The 22,411-nt window shown below is 40.2% G+C and overlaps 1 protein-coding gene across 1 annotated transcript in view; it reads right to left on the bottom strand.

Annotated features, from left to right (window-relative positions):
• Positions 1–22,411, bottom strand: part of LOC115223480 (monocarboxylate transporter 1) — a 102,228-nt gene that overhangs the window by 12,119 nt on the left and 67,698 nt on the right. The window contains exon 5 of the mRNA XM_036512419.1: positions 1,945–2,175. Coding sequence (XP_036368312.1) covers positions 1,945–2,175 — 231 coding nt within the window. The remainder of the gene's footprint in view (positions 1–1,944; positions 2,176–22,411) is intronic.

Below are 22,411 nucleotides of genomic sequence, written 5' to 3'. Positions count from 1 at the left end.
CCAAGAATCCATTAAAACAGTCTCAATCACTTCTATAATCTACAACAAGTCACTCTTAGGTCACTTGACCATTTAACATCCGACTACTATCATACCACTCCCACATTCTTTTATTATTCTTTCTCTTCTCCTTTCTCTCCACCACCTTCTTCCTTACTTTACTCCTACTGCTGTTTAGAATAACAATAGATGCCCAAAGGAGTCGAGGTTGAGGTGATAGCTGGCCCCAGAAGTAGCAGAAAGAGCAGCAGCTTTCCCAATGACTACTAATAGCAGCACCACTTTCACCAATAATATCAATAACAACAACACCACCATGAACAGGCAGCAACACCACCAACAGCAGTGACACCACCGACGATGTCCCCTATGCCAGTATTAACAGTATCAACACCAAGACCAACACTAGCTGTAATGATGCCACTACCAACACCAGTGACACTAGCACCAACAACAGCAGTAGTAGCAGCATCAACATTGCCAACACCCAAACACTGAGATACATTGGATGTTCCAGTAACTCATTCAAGCAGTGCCTCACCAACCACAGATCCTCTTTCAGGATCCTAGAAAGAAGATATGCCACATCCTTAGCTAGTCATGTTTGGCAGCTGAAAGATGATTGAACTCCTCACATAATATCATGGAAGGTCCTATAAAATCCAGGCCCCTACATAAATGGAACCTAGTGTTATAAACTGTGTGTAGTCAAATGGACGAGGATATTAAAGGACTCCCTCAACCCAGGAGACATCCTTAACTCCAGAACAGAAGTCTTCAGACCCTGCTTGCACTTCAAGAAATTTCTGTTGGTCTCCTGGGATCCATATGATAACAGGATCAATTATGAGTAGGGGATACAATTCCCTGTTGTTGACACCGAGTAACAAGATCTTTTCCTCCTCCATTTTTTAGAGAGGCCTGAGGCCTAGGGTCTGAAGAAACACTGTAAAGCTAAGTGCTTTATGAACATGAAACCCACAGTAACCTCATAGACCGGACATATCTATCTTAATTTATATATTCTACTGCTCTATAACTTAGAGTGTGCTTCTTTTTCAGATTTAGGATTTATTGACAATATATCATCATCATCATCATTTAACATCCACTTTTCCATGCTGACATGGATGGATTGGATGTTTTTTTACTAAGGCAGTGTTTTACATCTTGGTGCTCCTCTTGCCACCAATCCTTTTAGCTGTCTCTTACCACATGTAGGGACCTGTTCTAACACCAGGGTACACATGATGAAAGGACCACAACGGAATGTGTAAATCATCCCTTTAGCATTTAATCCAGTCATATCCAGCCAAAATATTCTACCTGTCTTATGTTCAATCCAGCCAGATCTGGCCTCTCACACTTACCTTACAATCATCATCATCATCATCGTTTAACGTCCGCTTTCCATGCTAGCATGGGTTGGACGGTTCAACTGAGGTCTGGGAAGCCCGAAGGCTGCACCAGGCCCAGTCTGATCTGGCAATGTTTCTACAGCTGGACGCCCTTCCTAACGCCAACCACTCCATGAGTGTAGTGGGTGCTTTTTATGTGCCACTGACACAGGTGCCAGACGAGGCTGGTGAACGGCCACGCTCGGATGGTGTTTTACATGCCACCGGCACGGAGGCCAGGCGAGGCTGGCAACGACCACGATCGGATGGTGTTTGTTACTGCCACCAGCACGGAGGCCAGTCGATGCGGTACTGGCTACGGCCACGTTTGGATGGTTTTCTTATGTGCCACCGGCACTGGTACCACAAAACTACAAATTCCATTGATAACATTCTAAAAATCAAACAATCACATCATTGAAATCATGAATGTAGGAGACAATGTATGATTAAGTCACAACAACATGGATAAATAAGCAATACATTTGACAGAATAATCTGAATGCTAAAAGGTTTAAAGAGGATTATGAAAAGTCGAGGTACATACCATAGGTAGCAACAAGTGCGAAGGGAATGATGTGTAGACTAATTGCTGATAACAGTAACAGTGATCCACGCCAACCGAATGATTCAATGAGATAAGGCATGAAAATAGGGAAGAGGACAAAACCGGACGGGTGTGACCCACTGACAATAACAGTTCCAATTGGATGTTCTGAACCAAAACGCTGACCAACGAGTACCATTCCACTCAGCATGACGATTGATGAACCTAGAGCTGGAGAGAAAGAGAGGAAAGTGGAAGGAGAGAAACAATGAGGTGAAGAGATTTGAGTTCGAGAGGAGGAAATATATACATTTGAGAATAGGTAAAGGCACCCTGTATATGCACACATGATAGAGAGATATGCATGCCCTACGTGGGTGGGAAAAAAAGTGGTATAAATACGCACAGGCACACAGACAGACATAAAGGTATGGTTATGCGCATATGGATACACAGATACAGAAACAGACACAACACACACACACACATGCAGATAGATAGACACATATGCACACATAGATGGATAGACAGATAAGCAGAGACAAATAGATACGCAGATACAGACAGACAGATGGAGAGAATAGAGAAATAGACACATACATATATATTTCTTTACTACCCACAGGGGGCTAAACACAGAGGAGACAAACAAGGACAGACAAACGGATTAAGTCGATTACATCGACCCCAGTGCGTAACTGGTACATCGACCCCGGAAGGATGAAAGGCAAAGTCGACCTCAGCGGAATTTGAACTCGGAACGTAACGGCAGACAAAATACGGCAACGCATTTTGCCCGGCGTGCTAACGTTTCTGCCAGCTCGCCGCCTTCGACACATACATATAGACAGACAAAGACACCCACACACACACTGATGGACAAATACACACACACACACACACACACACACACACACACACAAACAAGAGCAAAGTCCATGCAATAAGAATCAAATGCATTTAATATTTTTATTATGAATTTATTTTCAACTGACAACAAAAATTTTAATATAAATGAGATGAGACATAATAATCCTTAATATCAGAGAAAACAAGTCTTGTTCCTCTGTCAAGATTTGAAACAGAGATCCATTGCTTGCAGGATGACCATCTTATCAATTATTCTACAGCTTGGTTCTGTCAAATTAAACACTAACTGCTTCACCTGTAAAAATTATTTCACCTTTAATCTTCCATATTTCATCACTCACACGGCCTCCACAAAATAGTTTATTCTATTACAGCCTAACATTATCAAGTATCACATTTTTATTTGATTTGCTGTCATGCTGCTGGCTGCCTTCCATACCATGCCCACCCTTAACAAAAACATAAAGCATGGCCTAGATACCACAGGTCTCCCTTCCTAGCTCAAGCCAGCAGGGCTAGACCAAGAAGATGGTTAAAGGCCTGATGGTATGACAATTTTCCCATTCCGTAGTGGCAGGTCTCTCATTTGGGATGCCACATGCTGTGACCCCTTCACCATTGGCAACTTGGTGTGTGCAGCCACCAGTCCAGGCTCTGCTGCTTGTCAGGCTGAGGAAAGCAAACTGTCAAAGTATTGGTCACTCTCTGACAGGTTTATGCTCAAGCCTGAGGCAGTGGAAATCTCTGGCATTTTTGGTCTCCAGACCATATCCCTGCCCACTGCTATCAGGGTGGAGATGACTATCCATCTGTGTGAGCCCCATGAATCAGAAAGGCTGTTCCTGTAGGTCTCCCTTGCTATCATCTGGGTCAAAGCCTTTCCCATTTTGTCTGCTGGGATCATGAATGGTCTGAATTGCAGGAAATCAAGAGAATGTAAGGATTTCATAGCCTACTACATGAACAATAAACTTTTACAACCCCTTATACATTTGATTTCATAGTAAGAATTAACCAGTTGAATATAAACAAATTATAAGATATTATAAATATCAGTTTCAAAGAAAAAATTAAAAAATTAATAATAGGCGCAGGAGTGGCTGTGTGGTAAGTAGCTTGCTTACCAACCACATAGTTCCAGGTTCAGTCCCACTGTGTGGCATCTTGGGCAAGTGTCTTCTACTGTAGCCGTGGGCTGACCAAAGCCTTGTGTGAGCATTTGGTAGATAGCCCGTCGTATATATGTATATATATGTGCGCGTGTGTGTTTGTGTGTCTGTGTTTGTCTCCCCATCATCGCTTGATAACCGATGCTGGTGTGTTTACTTACCCGTAACTTAGCAGTTCAGCAAAAGAGACCGATAGAATAAGTACTAGGCTTACAAAGAATAAGTCCTGGGGTCGATTTGCTCTACTAAAGGCGGTGCTCCAGCATGGCCACAGTCAAATGACTGAAACAAGTAAAGAGAGTAATAGCAAGCTCACAAAACTTACCAGGTGACTACACTATTGACTACATAGTGCCTTTTTACTCCTTCTGTCAAATTAAACACCATAAACGTTATTTGTATAAAATGTCCCTACAAATATCTCAATTGCTTGCCAGAAAATTTACCAGCCATTCATGCTCTAGTAGCAGATGAATGGCTTGTGAAAGCCACAAAAATCACACACAGAGGAGTTCTCAGTAAGGTGAGAGTTAGCAACAAGTACTATGATGAATTCAGAATGTAGGCAGGGTTAACTAGGGTTCAGTTCTTAGTCTTTTATTTATCATAGTCTGTCAAGCCAAGAAGAGCTTGTGAGCACATCTCCACGGGAACTTCTATGATGATGACTTTGTCCATATAGCTGAATATTATTTAGAAAAGAAATTCTAGGTGTGGAAGCAAAATCTGGAATCAAAGGGCTTCAAAGTTAACTTATTAACGTCCACGGTTTCAATAAGTAGGGAAACAGACAGGCAGACAGGACTCTACTTCCTTCGTGAAAATGGCTTTACTTGATATGTAGATGAAAGAAATTCCATCTCATGTGAATGATGGAAACACAAGAGATGCAATGGAATAAGAAGCAAGTTAACAGAGACAACAGACTTTGTATAAGCAGGAACAATAAGCACTAAGGAAATAGATTTTCCCAATTGTTCAGGAAATGCTAGAGATAGTGCCAGCTCTTGCAGGTGGATGTGCTGAAAGTAGTGAGAGAAAGAACAGGGTAGAGAAAGTACAGAGAGTTATCAACAGCATTAGTGTCAAAACAGTTTCTCTCTCAGAGTAAAAGGTAGATTGTATGATGCTTGTATATAAACTACAATGCCAGATGGCTTTGAGACAAGGATTCTGAATGCCTAGAACTAGAGAAAAGTAGAAATTCAGGAAGTATGCTCCACTGGATGTGCAATATCAGTGTAGATTAAGTACAAATATGTTGTGAAAAAAAACGGGGTATAAGAGGAATCAGATGCAATGTGCAAGAAATGAGACCCTGTTTATATAGGCATGTGATGTGTATGGAAGATAGCAGCTGTATAAAGAGGCACCAGGTCCAGGAAGACATGGGATGAAGAAGCAAAAGTTGATCTCGAAATGTTGAGCTCAATGGAGAGAGACAAAGGATCAAGATGACTGGTGATATGAAATGTTCAAGAAGCCCCACACATCATGACAAAAGTTAGTTCTAAAAGCATAACTGAACCCTATGCCCCTTTTGCCATCGTCAAGCCTTACCTACCCTCTTTCCCGATATCACTCATTTTACCATCACTTTCATCACTACTATATTGTTATACTGCTGTAATTAAATGAGCGCAACTACGTGTGTCCTCTTTCAGAGTTATCAGAAACCCTATAACCCTTTTCTTTTGACATTCATACTCATTCTTAACACAGCCTGTCTTGGGACATGATTCCTATTGACCATCCTTTCTGTGCTACAAACTACTTCACTCTCTCCCTTAATTACAGTCTATCGACACCCTTGACTCATTCTAAGCCTTATTTCATACGCAGGGTGTTCAGGCTAAATTTGACACTTTGCATAAAAGGAAAACAAAATACACAAATCCATCCAAAAATTTAAGTATTTTTTAAAAATTAAAGAAAATTCAACTTGATTATAACCAGGAGATAACAAAGTAGCAACCGTCGGCTTCCACCAAATGACCTCAGGTCCAGAACCGATCACATGCATTCCTTACTGTGTCCTAAGGAGGATCTCCAAACACCTCCTTGATCTTCTTTGCCAGCTTGGCCTTGGTGTTGCAGGTAGAGTGGGATTACAATCACGGGAATAAGGACAGGTGAGAAACTGGAACTGATGAAGTCATAGAAATTCTCCAACAACCACTTTTGACTGTTTCCAGAGATATGGCAAAGGGTTGAACCTTTCGCACATAGTCCTCCTCCTCCAGCAGCAATCCTCTCAAGCCAGGGTTTGACCAAATTCGCAGCAGCCTCTCAATTGATTCTGAGGTTCTGTTCCAAGATGTGGGATGGTATGATGTCACCGTTACAGGAGACACTATGTCAGAACTTCAGGAAACTTCATTTTCATGATACATGGGACGTCCCATTACAGCCTTTACAACATTCACAGAGCATTGAGCAGCAATCATAACGTCCGCATTTTGATAGCCAGCACCAATCATTATGACACAGGTTATACTTTTCCAATATAATCAGGTTTCCAGTCCTCCATGTCAGCTAACTCTTATTCAATTACATCTTTAATCTTTATGCTCTCCAACACCATTGACTGTTCCCCAATACATCAAGCTGTTTCTGAAAAAAAGAAGACATAAAAAAAATCTATCAAATTTAGCCTGAATATTCTGTGCCATTGGTAAAGGTAAAGTTACTTTCTTGAGTCATGCTAACTCATAAGGGCCGGTTTCCCAGTTTCCATGGCGTATAAATTCCCTACACCTGGATGGGACGCCAGTCAATCGCAGAATTACTCACTTTTTCCAGCTAAGTGGATGGGAGCAATGTAAAATGAAACGTTTTGCTCAAGAACAAAATGTATCGCCCAGTCCAGGAATTGAAATCATAATCTTACAATCACAAGTGCAACACCCTAGCCACTAATCCATGTGCCTCTACTGCACTGTATACCAATGAGCAAGCCCCCAACCATTTTGTTGCCACTCATAATCACCCCTTCATACTTTTGACTTTTTCCACCCTTATTCCTCCACACTCCTCACCTCCCAGTCTTTCCCCTTTCCCCAATCAAATTATCATTCTGCTGCTCTTTGTCCCTTCTCTACTGCCAGCCATCACTTCCCCTTCCCTGATCCACTTTATCCGCCTTTCCCATTTCATTTGGTTAGTGGTTAGTGCAGTGGTTTTCAACCAGGGTTCCGCGGAACCTTAGGGTTCCGCCAGTACAATCCAGGGGTTCCGCTAGAAGTTACAAAAATGCTAAAATCAGCAGTAATTTTTAATTCTCCTGTGCAGATATGTGTGCATAAGACTATTAAATTATTGCACAAGGGTTCCTCGAGCCAGTGGAATGTTTCCTTGGGGTTCCGCTCCAGCAAAAGTTTGAAAAGCACTGGGTTGGTGCCTTTCTTTCTGCAGGAATTAGGAGATCAGAAACTGGAGCTGGTGAAGTTGCAGACCCCCACCTCCACCCTCGTTCCTCATTCACTACATTCACCCCCTACCCCCATCTTTCATTCTTTCTCCACACCTTTGTAACATTTACCCACCTGTTCTTCCTCAACTTCTCCCCCACTCTCTCTTCTGTTCACTTCAAACATTGAGGGTATGCTCCAACACCTCAAAAGCACTGTCTTTACTTCTCTTTTCAGCTCCATTCCAATTACCACCACACATCATCATCATCATCATCATCATCATCATCATCGTTTAACGTCCGTTCTCCATGCTAGCATGGGTTGGACAGTTCAACTGGGGTCTGTGAAGCCAGAAGGCTGCACCAGGTCCAGTCTGATCTGGCAGTGTTTCTACAGCTGGATGCTCTTCCTAACGCCAACCACTCCGTGAGTGTAGTGGGTGCTTTTTACATGCCACCTGCACAGGTGCCAGGCGAGGCTGGCAATGGCCACGGTTAGATTGGTGCATTTTACGTGCCACCGGCATGGAAGCCAGTCGAGGCGGCACTGGCATCGGCCACGATTCGGATGGTGCTTTTTACATGCCAGTCGAGGCGGCGCTGGCATCGGCCAATGTAGGGTAACCACATATTACATCAACACTAACTGTTCCTTTATCATACATTAACCCAAGGTTTCTCAACCATCTTGGGCCTGTAAACCCCTTTGAATCCTATTTTATTCTACTCTACCTCCATAGCCATTCACTGTGTATAAAGAAAATCTTACTCTATTTTTTACTTAAACATTATTAAAAATTGTAAAAGAATTTAGATATTTCCTTTATTGTGAAAATATAACCAATTCAAAGCACACAAACTTTAACAGTGTCGGATCTTTTCGGTTTGAACGGCAGTTTTTAACATAATTTCTAGGTAACTAAAAAATTTTTAACTTTGTATACTGGTAGAATGTGTTTATAAAACATCTTTTTCTCTTGGCTTTATTGAGAAAATTCTATAGTTTGTAAGATATTTGTTGTTATTTTTCTTCAATTTCTGCAATTTCAACCAATCAATGACGTCCATTGAGGTAAAAAAAAACATTCTGTGCCGTATGAATATGTCCCTCGTTTAAGAAACAGATTGGGTCCTTGAAGCATGACCAGTTAACAAGTATCACCTTAGTCTGCTGGCTGTGGGCAGCTGACACTTTCCATCATACCCAGCAAAACAAGCTGTGAGTTCTCATACAACAACAACAACAATAACAGTCATTGTCATCATCTCATTACCTAATGTGCATACAATCGTGTGCTGACATCTTTTGGCACGCTACAGAACTAGTCCAGGAATCTTTTGATACCACCTCATATATTGTCTGACATGGGTGTTCAGGTTTGAAAAGACTTGGTACTTTTACGTATTATTATCCTGACAGTCAGTTAAACTCCTAATTTTTGTCTCTCATCAACTGAAGACCTTCAAACTTTAATCTGAAACCATCAAAAATTGTTTTCAGAAATATCAAATGGCTAACATACAAATATTTGTCCATTTAACATTTATTTCCTTTTTTTGCCATTTATATATATATATATATATATTTCTTTGCCCTTGTTTATAAGTTGTTTATAAATTTAACATTTAAAGGTATTTTTTTTTATGCTGGCCATTGATAAAATTTTTTTTTCAAAAAATATTTTATCCTATATTAGATATATATATATATACATATATATATATATATATATACTCTTTTTACTCTTTTTACTCTTTTACTTGTTTCAGTCATTTGACTGCGGCCATGCTGGAGCACCACCTTTTAGTACTTATTCTATCGGTCTCTTTTTGCCGAACCGCTAAATGACGGGGACCTAAACACACCAGCATCGGTTGTCAAGCAATGCTAGGGGGACAAACACAGACACACAAACACACACACATATACATATATATACATATATACGACAGGCTTCTTTCAGTTTCCGTCTACCAAATCCACTCACAAGGCATTGGTCGGCCCGAGGCTATAGCAGAAGACACATACATATACATATATTTATATAATAATAATAATAATAATAATATAATAATAATAATAATAATAGGGAATATAATTCCAAATATGATTCTAGTTCTAGGTAAATGTTTTATCGTATATTTAATTTTTTTCTATATGGTATAATTTAATTATATCATTGTTGAATTGCTACATGATGGTTCTTCTCTAATTTATATACATACATACATATATATGTGAGTGGATTTGATAGACGGAAACTGAAAGAAGCCCATAGTATATGTGTATATATATATATATGTGTGTGTGTATGTTTGTCCCCCCCAACATCGCTTCACAACCGATGCTGGTGTGTTTACGTCCCCGTAACTTAGCGGTTCGGCAAAAGAAACCGATAGAATAAGTACTAGGCTTACAACGAATAAGTCCTGGGGTCGATTTGCTCGACTAAAGGTGGTGCTCCAGCATGGCCGCAGTCAAATGACTGAAACAAGTAAAAGAGTAAAAGAGTATATATGTATATATATACATACATATATATATATATATATATATATTTCTTTGCCCTTGTTTATAAGTTGTTTATAAATTTAACATTTAAAGGTATTTTTTTTTATGCTGGCCATTGATAAAATTTTTTTTTCAAAAAATATTTTATCCTATATTAGATATATATATATATACATATATATATATATATATATACTCTTTTTACTCTTTTTACTCTTTTACTTGTTTCAGTCATTTGACTGCGGCCATGCTGGAGCACCACCTTTTAGTACTTATTCTATCGGTCTCTTTTTGCCGAACCGCTAAATGACGGGGACCTAAACACACCAGCATCGGTTGTCAAGCAATGCTAGGGGGACAAACACAGACACACAAACACACACACATATACATATATATACATATATACGACAGGCTTCTTTCAGTTTCCGTCTACCAAATCCACTCACAAGGCATTGGTCGGCCCGAGGCTATAGCAGAAGACACATACATATACATATATTTATATAATAATAATAATAATAATAATAATAATAATAATAATAATAATAGGGAATATAATTCCAAATATGATTCTAGTTCTAGGTAAATGTTTTATCGTATATTTAATTTTTTTCTATATGGTATAATTTAATTATATCATTGTTGAATTGCTACATGATGGTTCTTCTCTAATTTATATACATACATACATATATATGTGAGTGGATTTGATAGACGGAAACTGAAAGAAGCCCATCGTATATATGTATATATATGTGTGTGTGTATGTTTGTCCCCCCCAACATCGCTTCACAACCGATGCTGGTGTGTTTACGTCCCCGTAACTTAGCGGTTCGGCAAAAGAAACCGATAGAATAAGTACTAGGCTTACAACGAATAAGTCCTGGGGTCGATTTGCTCGACTAAAGGTGGTGCTCCAGCATGGCCGCAGTCAAATGACTGAAACAAGTAAAAGAGTAAAAGAGTATATATGTATATATATACATACATATATATATATATATATATATGTGTGTGGCATATGTTTCACATGAGAAACAAAATCACATGTTTAAACACGACTGATTGAAAAACAGTGTGATTTGTTCCACCCCAATATATTCCTCAAAATTAGGACTTACAATCTCATTTTGAACCCTCAGACATGACAGTGAGTCTGGTACATTGCATTGGTAGGTCTTTACCTATCTGGTACATTGCAAAGTAGGTCTTTACCTATCGCTATGCTCCAGTAAAAATATTTGTTAGTCATGCACAAACTTTCCTTTAATAGTAGAGTGTTATAAAGTGAAAGACTTTGTAGTTACTATAGTGACAACACTCAACTTATGTATCTATCATTCACACACTTTCTCTCTCTCTCTCTCACTTTCTCTTTCTCAATAACGACAATGACAACAACAACATTTATAAACAACAAAAATCTTGAGTAAGTTGAGAAAGAAAGTAGTTTGAAAGATCAATCATAAATATGAGGCAGTGACAACGGAAAGGTCTGCTTCAAGGCTGACACCAAAACACTAACATTTAAAAGGGACAGACGAACTTGCGAGCTGAATAAAAATAAAAAATGTGGCCCGAGTAGACCTGAATGAAATCGGGTTATGATCATCATCATCATCATCATCGTTTAACATCCGTTCTCCATGCTAGCATGGGTTGGATGGTTCGACCAGGGATCTGGAAAGCTAGAAGGCTGCACCAGGCTCCAGTCTTATCTGGCAATGTTTCTACAGCTGGATGCCCTTCCTAACGCCAACCACTCCTTGAGTGTAGTGGGTGCTTTTTACGTGCCACCTGCACAGGTGTCAGGCGTGGCTGGCAACGGCCACGGTCGGATTGGTGTATTTTACGTGCCACCGGCACGGAAGCCAGTCGAGGCAGTGCTGGCATCGGCCACGAGTCGGATAGTGCTTTTTACGTACCACCAGACCAGGGATCCTTGCTGGTTCAATTCGATTTCGATTTCGATTTCGTTTGCCCCAACATGTCTTTAACCAAAATGTGAAAAGGGGTCTAAATGGGGCTGGAAGGGGATTAAAATTTACAGGAGTGGGTGTTTAGGAATTCTCTGTTTATAAATGTGGGGCGAAATGCTTAGTGGTATTTCACCCGTCACCACATTCTGAGTTCAAATTCTGCCATGGTTGACTTAGCCTTTCATATTTTCAGAGTTAATAAAGTAAATACCAGTGAAACACTGGGGTCAATGTAATTGACCAGTCCCCTCTAACGACTGAAACAAGTAAAAGATAAAGATAAAAGACATGTGCAGAGCCCTCCTTCTTTGGTACTTGAACAATAGGATTGACCCATTTTGAAGGGGATTCTACACATCCAAAGACATTCATGTCAAGCAGTTCTTGTAATGCCTCAAATACCTTTGAATTCAGATTGTAAGAAAATGGTTGCAAATGCTGGATAACAAATTGGACACAGGAGGAGGAGTCCTCCTCCTCCTCCTCCTTTAGCATCTGTTTTCCAGGTTGGCATGGGTTAAACAGTTTGACTGGAATTGGTAAGCCGGAGAGCTGCACCAGGTTCCAGTCTGATTTTGGCATGGTTTCTATGACTGGATGCCCTTCCTAACACCAACCACTCTTGGAGTGTAATAAGTGCATTTTACATGTCACCTGTACAGGTGCCAGTCACATGACCCCAGCATCGGCCACAACTACAATTTCCCTTGGCTTGACAAGTCTTCCCAAGCATGGCATATTGCAAAGGGTCTCAATCACTTATCTCTGAGACTCAACCTTTGAAGGGTCTTTTTATGTGCCAATGACATGAGTGCCTGTTACATGATACCAGCATCAGCCATGAAGCCTGGGGCTAATTGGGTAAAGTAGTATTAGTCTTTAATTGTGGAGGAAACTTGTTGAAGAGGCAGACACAGGAAGACATGGGATATCATCATCATCATCATCATCATCGTTTAACATCCGTTTTCCATTCTAGCATGAGTTGGACGGTTTTGACTGAGGGCTGGCGAACCAGATGGCTGCACCAGGCTCCAGTCTTGATCTGGCAGAGTTTCTACAGCTGGATGCCCTTCCTAACGCCAACCACTCCGAGAGTGTAGTGGGTGCTTTTTACATGGTGAAAATGATGCTTGGTTGTTGAGTCTCATGGGGGCAATGACAAGTGAGCAAAACTTCTGGCAATTTGCTGTGATTGAGAAGGTATGGCAAGCTAAGTGAAATTATGGTCATGGTCAGTGCTGGTGACACATAAAAGGCACAGTGCCAGTGTGACTTGTAATATACATCCAGCACAGTCTGTAAAGTGGTTGATGTTAGAAAGGGCATCCAGCCATAGAAACCGAGCCAAAACAGGCTACTGGTGCAAGCTTCTTTCAAAGTCTAACCTATGCCAGTATGGAAAGCGGATGTTAAATGATGATGACAATGATGATGATGACAATGATGATGATGATGGTGATGACAACGATGACGACGATGACAATGATGATGATGATGGTGATGATGATAACGACGACGATGATGATGGTGATGATGATGGTGATGATGATGGTGATGATGACGACGACGACAACGACGACAACGATGATGACAATGATGATGATTGTGATGATGATGATCACGACGATGGTGATGATGACGACGATGATGATGATGATGGTGATGATGATGATGATGACAACAACGATGATGATGATGATGATGGTGATGACGACGACGACGACGAAGACAACAATGATGATGACGATGATGATGACAACGACGACGACGATGATGATGATGATGGTGATTGTGATGATGATGATGACGATGATGATGATGATGATGGTGATGATGATGACGATGATGATGACAACGACGATGATGATGATGATGATGGTGATTGTGATGATGATGATGATGACGATGATGATGACAACGACAACGACGATGATGATGATGACAGTGACGACGATGATGACAACGACGATGATGATGAAGTATACAATGTAATACCATGATTTTCAGAATACCAAGTTCTTGTGCTGAACTCTTTTCCTACAACTGACAGTTCGATTCCTTCAATAACAAGAAATTCTAATGACTTACTTATATTCTTTCCTTGTAGAATTTCAGTGCGTACTTTAAATTTTCCAACAACTTTCAAAAGCCTTCCACCACCAGATACAAAGAGTTTCTCGTTAGCATTCAAACTGTTGCAAATACATTTCAAAGCTTTGAGAATATCCCAAGTATGTTTCCATTAACACTAACAGAAGTGTCAGAATCAATCAGTGGATCAAGTTTGGTACAACCTATTTTACAAGGAATAGAATTTTTAATTGGTATTTTGTTTATAAAGAAAATGAATAATCACGGTGCTCTGATTCACTAACAAGTAACATTATTAACCCTTGTTTTCTTTCGTCAGACAGTTTGCATTCTTTGTCCCAAATGGATGCCCTAGAAACTTCTGTTCTTCAGATTTTATTTCTTCAGATCTTCCAGACAAGCTTCAGACATTTATATTACCATTAAATGACTGATATTAATCATATTCTTGGATCTTTTCGGTTTGAATGGCAGTTTTTTCTAGTGGTGTCATATGAAATTGTCACCCATAATTATGACCCTAATATCAATCTATTGCATTTCAATCTCTTTTAGGGTTAGAGTTAGGGTTAGGGGTGGGGGAAGGGTATCTTTTTTTCTTCAGAAATGTAAATAAACCTAATCTGTTTCTTAAACGAGGGACATATTCATACGGCACAGAATGTTTTCACCTCAATAGATGTCATTGATTGGTTGAAATTGAAGAAAAAAACAACAAATATCTTACAAACTATAGAATTTTCTCAATAAAGCCGAGAGAAAAAGATGTTTTATAAACACATTCTACCAGTATACAAAGTTTAAAATTTTTTAGTTACGTGGAAATTATTTTAAAAAACTGTCGTTCAAACCGAAAAGATCCATATTCTTTAATCTATATTTTCAAATTCCATAAGATTTAGCTAATTCTAAAACTGTAAGTTGATCTCTTCCTAAAAATTTTCTGTTGTAACTTGAGACCAGCACATTTTTCAGCTATTTGATCCACTATGCAATCATCTTGATAAAAATGCTTGCAAAATTTGGCCTGCTTTTTAAGATGTATGCGATATTGATTGAGTTTTTGTCTCATCAGGAAACTGACAAAACAATCTAAATACTTGTATCTCATATATAGATTTTCTTTTGGGCTAAAAATGAACATTGAACCAAGACAACAATTTCAAACTCATTCTTATTTTCTTCATTAGAGGAAAACTGCTAAGGTCTCAAATAAATCCTGAAGATTTGATCCTGCTAAATATAAAGGCAAAAATGTCCTCCTAGAAGGACTGCCAATAGCGTTTCCTTCTGTGTAAGTAAATGAAGCATATTAACCATTTTTTCCATCATAAATAAATATTAGAAGCATCAATTTTTACATCAAGAGTATCAAGAAGGCATTTAAAATTTGTTTAGAAAATAATTGAGAAAGAAGATTTCATTTATGTGTATAATGTAATACTAATTATTAGAGTGGAGGTGCTTGACATAGTGAATAGGGTATTAGGCTCATCCTTTATCTTTTATCTTTTACTTGTTTTAGTCATTAGACTGTGGCCATGCTGGGGCACTGCCTTAAAGAATTTTTAATCAAATGAATCGACCCCAGTTGATTTTAAGCCTGGTACTTGTACTATTGATCCCTTTTGCTGAACCACTAAGGTGCAGGGACATAAACAAACCAACAGCTGTTGTCAAGCAGTGGTACGAGACAAACACATACACAAAGACACACACTTACACACATGCAAGCACACATACAAACACACACACACACATATAACAGGCTTCTTTCAGTTTCCATCTGCCAAATCCACTCACAAGGCTTTGGTCAGCCCAAGGCTGTAGCAGAAGACACTTGCCCAATGTGCCACACAGTGAGACTGAACCCAGAGCCATGTGGTTGGAAAACAAGTTTCTTACCACACAGCCATACCTGCACCTATCATGATCATAAGATGGAGGTTTCAATTCCTGGCCCAGGCGACGCATTGTGTTCTTGAGCAAGACACTTCATTCCACATTGCTCCTATCTACTCAGCTGGCAAAAGTAAGTTATCCTGCGACAAACTGGTGTTGTTGTTGTTGTTCCTGCTCGAGCCATGCCTGGCTCATAAGGGCCAGTTTCCCAGTTTCTTGGCGTATAGGTTCCCCACTGGGACGGGACGCCGATCCGTCGCAGGTGAGCTGCAAGATGCAGGAGGAAAGAGTGAGAGAAAGTTGTGGCGAAAGAGTCAGCAGAAGTTTCGCCATTACCTTCTGCCGGAGCCGCGTGGAGCTTAGGTGTTTTCGCTCATAAACACACACGTTGCCCGGTCTGAGATTCGAACCCACGATCTCTCGACCACGAGTGACAAACTGGTGTCCCATCCAGGAAGGGTTATATACACCACAGAAACCAAGAAACTGGCCCTATGAGGCTCTATTGCTTAGGAAGGACCTTTCTCATAGTGTCCTAATGCCAATTAGAAATCCAATGGAAATCCAAAAGAAATAAAGGCAGCGAGCTGGCAGAAACGTTAGCACACCGGGTGAAATGCTTAGCAGTACTTCGTCTGCCGCTACGTTCTGAGTTCAAATTCTGCTGAGGTTGACTTTGCATTTCATCCTTTTGGGGTCAATTAAATAAGTACCAGTTACGCACTGGGGTCGATATAATCGACTTAATCTGTTTGTCTGTCCTTGTTTGTCCTTTTAGTGTTTAGCCCCTTGTGGGTAGTAAAGAAATAGGTATTTTGTCTGCAGCGACATTCTGAGTTCAAATTCTACCAAGGTCGACTTTGCCTTTCATCCTTTCGGGGTCAATTAAATAAGTACCAGTTATGCACTGGGGACGATATAATCGACTTAATCTGTTTGTCTGTCCTTGTTTGTCCTTTCAGTGTTTAGCCCCTTGTGGGCAGTAAAGAAATAAGAAATCCAATGTCAAAACTAAATAAGTGTAATCAAGCTTCCAAATCTTAATTTCATTGCTAATCATATATTCTTAAATCCAATTAAATAACGAAAAAAGCACCATCTGATCGTGGCCGTTTGCCAGCCTCGTCTGGCACCTGTGCCGGTGGCATGTAAAAAGCACCCATTACACTCTCAGAGTGGTTGGCGTTAGGAAGGGCATCCAGCCGTAGAAACATTGCCAGATCAGACTGGGTCTGGTGCAGCCTTCTGGCTTCCCAGATCCCAGTTGAACCGTCCAACCCATGCCAGCATGGAAAGCGGACGCTAAATGATGATGATGATGATGATGATGATGTACAATATAAGGGAGTATCTTGATGAGAAGATTTCTCTCTCGTGTAGGGTAACATAGTGAAAGTTATAATCAGTCCTCTTATGATAAATATTTGTTTTGAATTCTAGTTACTCAGCACAAATTTATGTTGTCTCTAATGATATGACTGAATAAGTTTATCTCATTTTAAATTTGTACTTCATGATAAATTATTAATCTATATAAAATAGTTTAGAACAAATTAGCAGCAGCAGCAGTAGTGATAGTAGCAACAGCAGTCACAGCAGCAGCAGCAGTAACCATAGCAACAGCCACCACAACAGTCACTGCAACTACAGCTACCACCCCACCCACAGCTATTCAATATCCATGTTCCATGCTGGTACAAGTTGGGTGGTTTAACAGAATCAAACATGTCCAAGGGTTGCATCAGACCCCGCTGTCTACTTTGGCATGGCTTCTACAGCTGGATGCCCTTCCGAATTTCTAATGCCAACCACTTTACAGCATGCATTGAAAGCACTTTTTGGCACCACCAGCACTAGTGAGGTCACTATGCAGCTTGCAAGACCAAGAACTCCAGGAGAGGTAGCTTTATGCAAGGAGATGAGGGGGTCAAAGTATGAGGGAATGTGCCAGAACAGAACAGGTTTCTGGCTTAGAGGGATCTACATGGTCACACATATTATTAAATAAAAGGTAGAAATAACAGGTTGAAGCTGGAAAGTGATGTGCGGTTTCAGGTTACAAGCCTTAAGATGTAAGGTGAGTAAATGTGAGAAGAGGGAGAGCAGGTGGGTAGAGGTTGCAAGGTTGTATGGGAGAGTGAGAGACAGAGAATGGATGAGAGGGGTAAATATAAAGAATGATGAACAAATGTTGAGAAGTGGATGTGGTGAGTGGTGGATAAGGGCTGGTGGGTGACCAATGATGCATGGGGGTTGAAGAGCAGCAGAATAATAATTATGATAAACAGGCGTAGGAGTGGCTGTGTGGTAAGTAGCTTGCTTACAAACCACATGGTTCTGGGTTCAGTCCCACTGCGTGGCACCTTGGGCAAGTGTCTTCTACTATAGCCTCGGGCCGACCAAAGCCTTGTGAGTGGATTTGGTAGACGGAAACTGAAAGAAGATGTATGTTTATATATGTGTGTGTGAGTGTGTATGTTTGTGTGTCTGTGTTTGTCCCCGTAACTTAGTGGTTCGGCAAAAGAGACCAATAGAATAAGTACTAGGCTTACAAAGAATAAGTCCTGGGGGTCGATTTGCTCGACTAAAAGGCGGTGCTACAGCATGGCCGCAGTCAAATGACTGAAACATGTAAAAGAGAGAGAGGAAGGAAGAGAGAGAGAGAGAGAGACAGAGTCAACATGTGGTTGGGCAGATTGCCAAATTATGTGGGGGGGGGGGGAGAGAGGGGCAAGAGTAGTGCATGGGGAGAGTAAGAGACATGGTAGTGGAGAAGGAGTAACAATTTGGTGGCTCAATGTAAAATGCAGATGGAGAGCACAATTTAAGAATGAAGGAGTGATATCAAGTGAAATGGCTCTGGACACTCTTGTAGGATTTAGTTTGAGCAAGTTGAGCAGGTTTTCTAGAGAACTGCAGATTCACACTAAGCGAACAGTAATTCTTTATACAGCTGTCCGCATCCATATATGTCTATGTCATTGCAGTTTCTTTTCTTGTACAGATATGGACGTGTGATGTGTATGGGTGAGGACAGGTGTATAAAAGAGAGTCTCTCTCTTTACTCTTTTACTTGTTTCAGTCATTTGACTGCGGCCATCCTGGAGCACTGCCTTTGATCGAGCAACTCGACCCCGGGACTTATTCTTATGTAAGCCCAGTACTTATTCTATCGGTCTGTTTTGCCGAACCGCTAAGTGACGGGGACATAAACACACCAGCATCGGTTGTCAAGCAATGCTAGGGGGACAAACACAGACACACAAACACACACACGCATATATATCTCTCTCTATATAAACGGCAGTTTGTCTGTGCGTGTTTCTGTGTGTCTGTTTTCTCGTACCCTCACCCTGACCACGGCTTTCAACCGATTCTGATGAAACTTGACACACACATAGCCCAATGTCATAATTCAAAACTAACGCAGCGAAAATTTTGAAAAGTTCCCCCAGTTCTGAAAAAAATCGATAAATTCGACATGGGGTCGAGAATAAAAAAAAACAAACCACAGACTGTCTAGGGGACGCAACTCAACCTTTTATTACTCTCAAAAAAAAAATTTACCATCATTTTTTTTCCATTTTTTGGCTATTTTTTGGCTATAACTCTCTAAAAATGCTTTATAGTTATTTCCCTTACAAACCTGAGCAACGCCGGGCGATACTGCTAGTATATACATATATACGACGGGCTTCTTTCAGTTTCCGTCTACCAAATCCACTCACAAGGCTTTGGTCGACCCGAGGCTATAGTAGAAGACACTTGCCCAAGGTGCCACGCAGTGGGACTGAACCCGGAACCATGTGGTTAGTAAACAAGCTACTTACCACACAGCCACTCCTGGGCCTTTAAGTCAATCACTTAAAACAATACACAGAATACAGTAAACAACAAACCTACAGCTGTACTAGGACCCAAACTACTGCCTAGAAACCTGAAAGCTAATGGCATTATTGAATGTTTTCATCACCAACTTAGTGCAGTTCTCTAATCGCTCTAATTCTTCGACATGACATGAGTTCTTACTAGTTCTAAGAATTTGTCCCGCAATTGTACATCAGTAGAATTAATCTGTTGAACTTTTTCAGAATTATCTGGAAATTATAATTGCTCTTGTTGACACAACATAAAGAGACCCAACCCAGATTGTGCATCACTTATGAAGTTATTTTGGGGGAAAATTCCACCAACTATCTCTCAACACCAAAATGTTAAAGTTCACATTTCTGTAAAACTGTTTACTTCTTTAGACGTTTTTTTTATTTGCAGAGATGTTCTTTAACCCTTTCGTTACTGTATTTATTTTGAGATGCTCTGTGTGTCTTTCAATTAATTTAAAATATAACATAGAATTTAGTAAAATGAATTACTTATCATTAAGCTAGTGTTAGGAACATAAATTGTGACTAAGGCTTGGTGGAATATTTTAATTCAAAACTTATGAAAAGAAGACATTTGTACTACAGAGCCAGAGCCGGTTTTGGCCAGGTTGGTAATGAAAGGGTTAAACAGGTCTCTATGAAGTTATTTAGAGAAAACTGAAATACTTTGTTGTAGAAGTTAATGGATGAAAAGACTCTATTAACATAGTTCATTTAAAACCTACTTTCCTGGGAAAGACACAACAGCTTACGCCATCATCAATTATTATACTTGATGTAACATCATCACCTACTGAATCTCCTTTTCAATCTCATATGGAAAATCCACAACAGCAAGGAATTCACCTCCAAAATATATCACAAAATCTAAGAGATGCGCAACAGTCAAATAGATTTGTGCCTTTTATTTCTATTTTCAACACACATGTAATCACACTCATATCTTTTATCTTGTACTTGTTTCAGTCATTAGACTGTGGCCATGCTGGGGCACCACCTTGAAGAATTATTTAGTTGAATGTATTGACCACAGTACTTATTCTTTTTCTTAAGCATGGCACTTATTCTATCAGTCTCTTTTACCAGACTGCTAAGTTATGAGGACATAAACACACAAGCACCAGTTGTCAAGCAGTGTGAGGGGACAAACACAGGCACAAAGAGGGAGAGAGAGAGACACACACACACACATATATATACAACTGGCTTAAAAGCCACCCTATTGGGTGGCTTTTAACCTAGCCCCTGTGGAGGGCTCTTCATTAGGGCCCAACAGTGACACTCCATGCATTGAGCACATATCAAATTTTATTAAACTTGAACAATATTTTTTAAGCAATGAACAATTTTCATCAAAACAATTTATATTTGTCGACTTGGAACTTATTACAAAGCTGCATGATGAACAACAATACCACCACCACCACCATCGCCATCACATCTGCCATACACACACCATTCAGACTTCTGACACCACCACCATCAATACCTTTGACTTTGCTGCCTTCCCCTCCACCACTATCACCACTGTCTTGCTCTCACTGTCATCCCTGACCGCCTCGGCTACCACCACCATCATCACTACCACCTCTGCCTCTCTCACAACTACAGCTCATACTATTACTTTCACCTCATTACCATCACAAAAAGGCTAAATGTGTGTGTAAAAGAATTCAATGTTCAGTATGTTCATTCAGTACGTTGGTTCAGTGTTCAGTCCCTCTTTCTCTCACATATCCACTCTTTCTCTCTCTCTTATCATTATTCCCACAGCCACCATAAACACAACTACTTTTAATAAAACATCATCAACTCTCCCCAAATTTCTTTGTCTTTTTCTCTGTCTGTCTGTCTATCTATCTTCACCACTGCCCTCACCTTTTCTATGCCTTCTATTACTCTCATCCCAACATGAGCAATAATAGAAGTGTCATTGAATAGTGAAAGAGTGACACACTGACACACAGAAATTAGTTTCTGCATTTATTATATTAGATGGGTTTCTTTCAGTTTCTGTCTACCAAATCCACTCACAAGGCTTTGGTCTGCCCGAGGACACTAGCCCAAGATGAGGACACTAGCCCAAGATGAGGACACTAGCCCAAGGTGCCATGCAGTGGGAATGAACCTGGAATCACATTGTGGGAGAAGCAAGCTTCTTACCACACAGCCATGCCTGTGACTACAGCCTGGCCAACACCTACAAAAACATATTTTTCTTTCTGTTTTCCTTCTCTGTTCATGAACATATTCAAAGGCATTTTTCTTTCAGTGTTATTTCCAACTTTCAGCTACTGTCTTTTGTTTTGTGGGGAGGTATTCTAGTCAATTGATGTTTGCTCTACTTGACAGTCACATAACTGTTTAGCTTATTTTGTTGTGACATCATCTAGAGACATCACCTAAAGACATCATCATGTAGTACCAAGCTTTTTTGCTGTTGAATATACTGTAATATGCAGCTGGAATAAATCTTTGTTCTTCATTCATTATATTTATCCCCTCATCCATTCTGTCTCTCACTCTTTACTCTTTTACTTGTTTCAGTCATTTGACTGCAACCATGCTGGAGCACCGCCTTTAGTCGAGCAAATCGACCCCGGGACTTATTCTTTGTAAGCCCAGTACTTATTCTATCGGTC

The sequence above is a fragment of the Octopus sinensis genome, linkage group LG23 (assembly GCF_006345805.1).
Source record: "Octopus sinensis linkage group LG23, ASM634580v1, whole genome shotgun sequence".
In the NCBI taxonomy this organism is placed as follows: Eukaryota; Metazoa; Mollusca; class Cephalopoda; order Octopoda; family Octopodidae; genus Octopus; species Octopus sinensis.
This window is presented reverse-complemented; position numbering and strand designations above follow the sequence as displayed.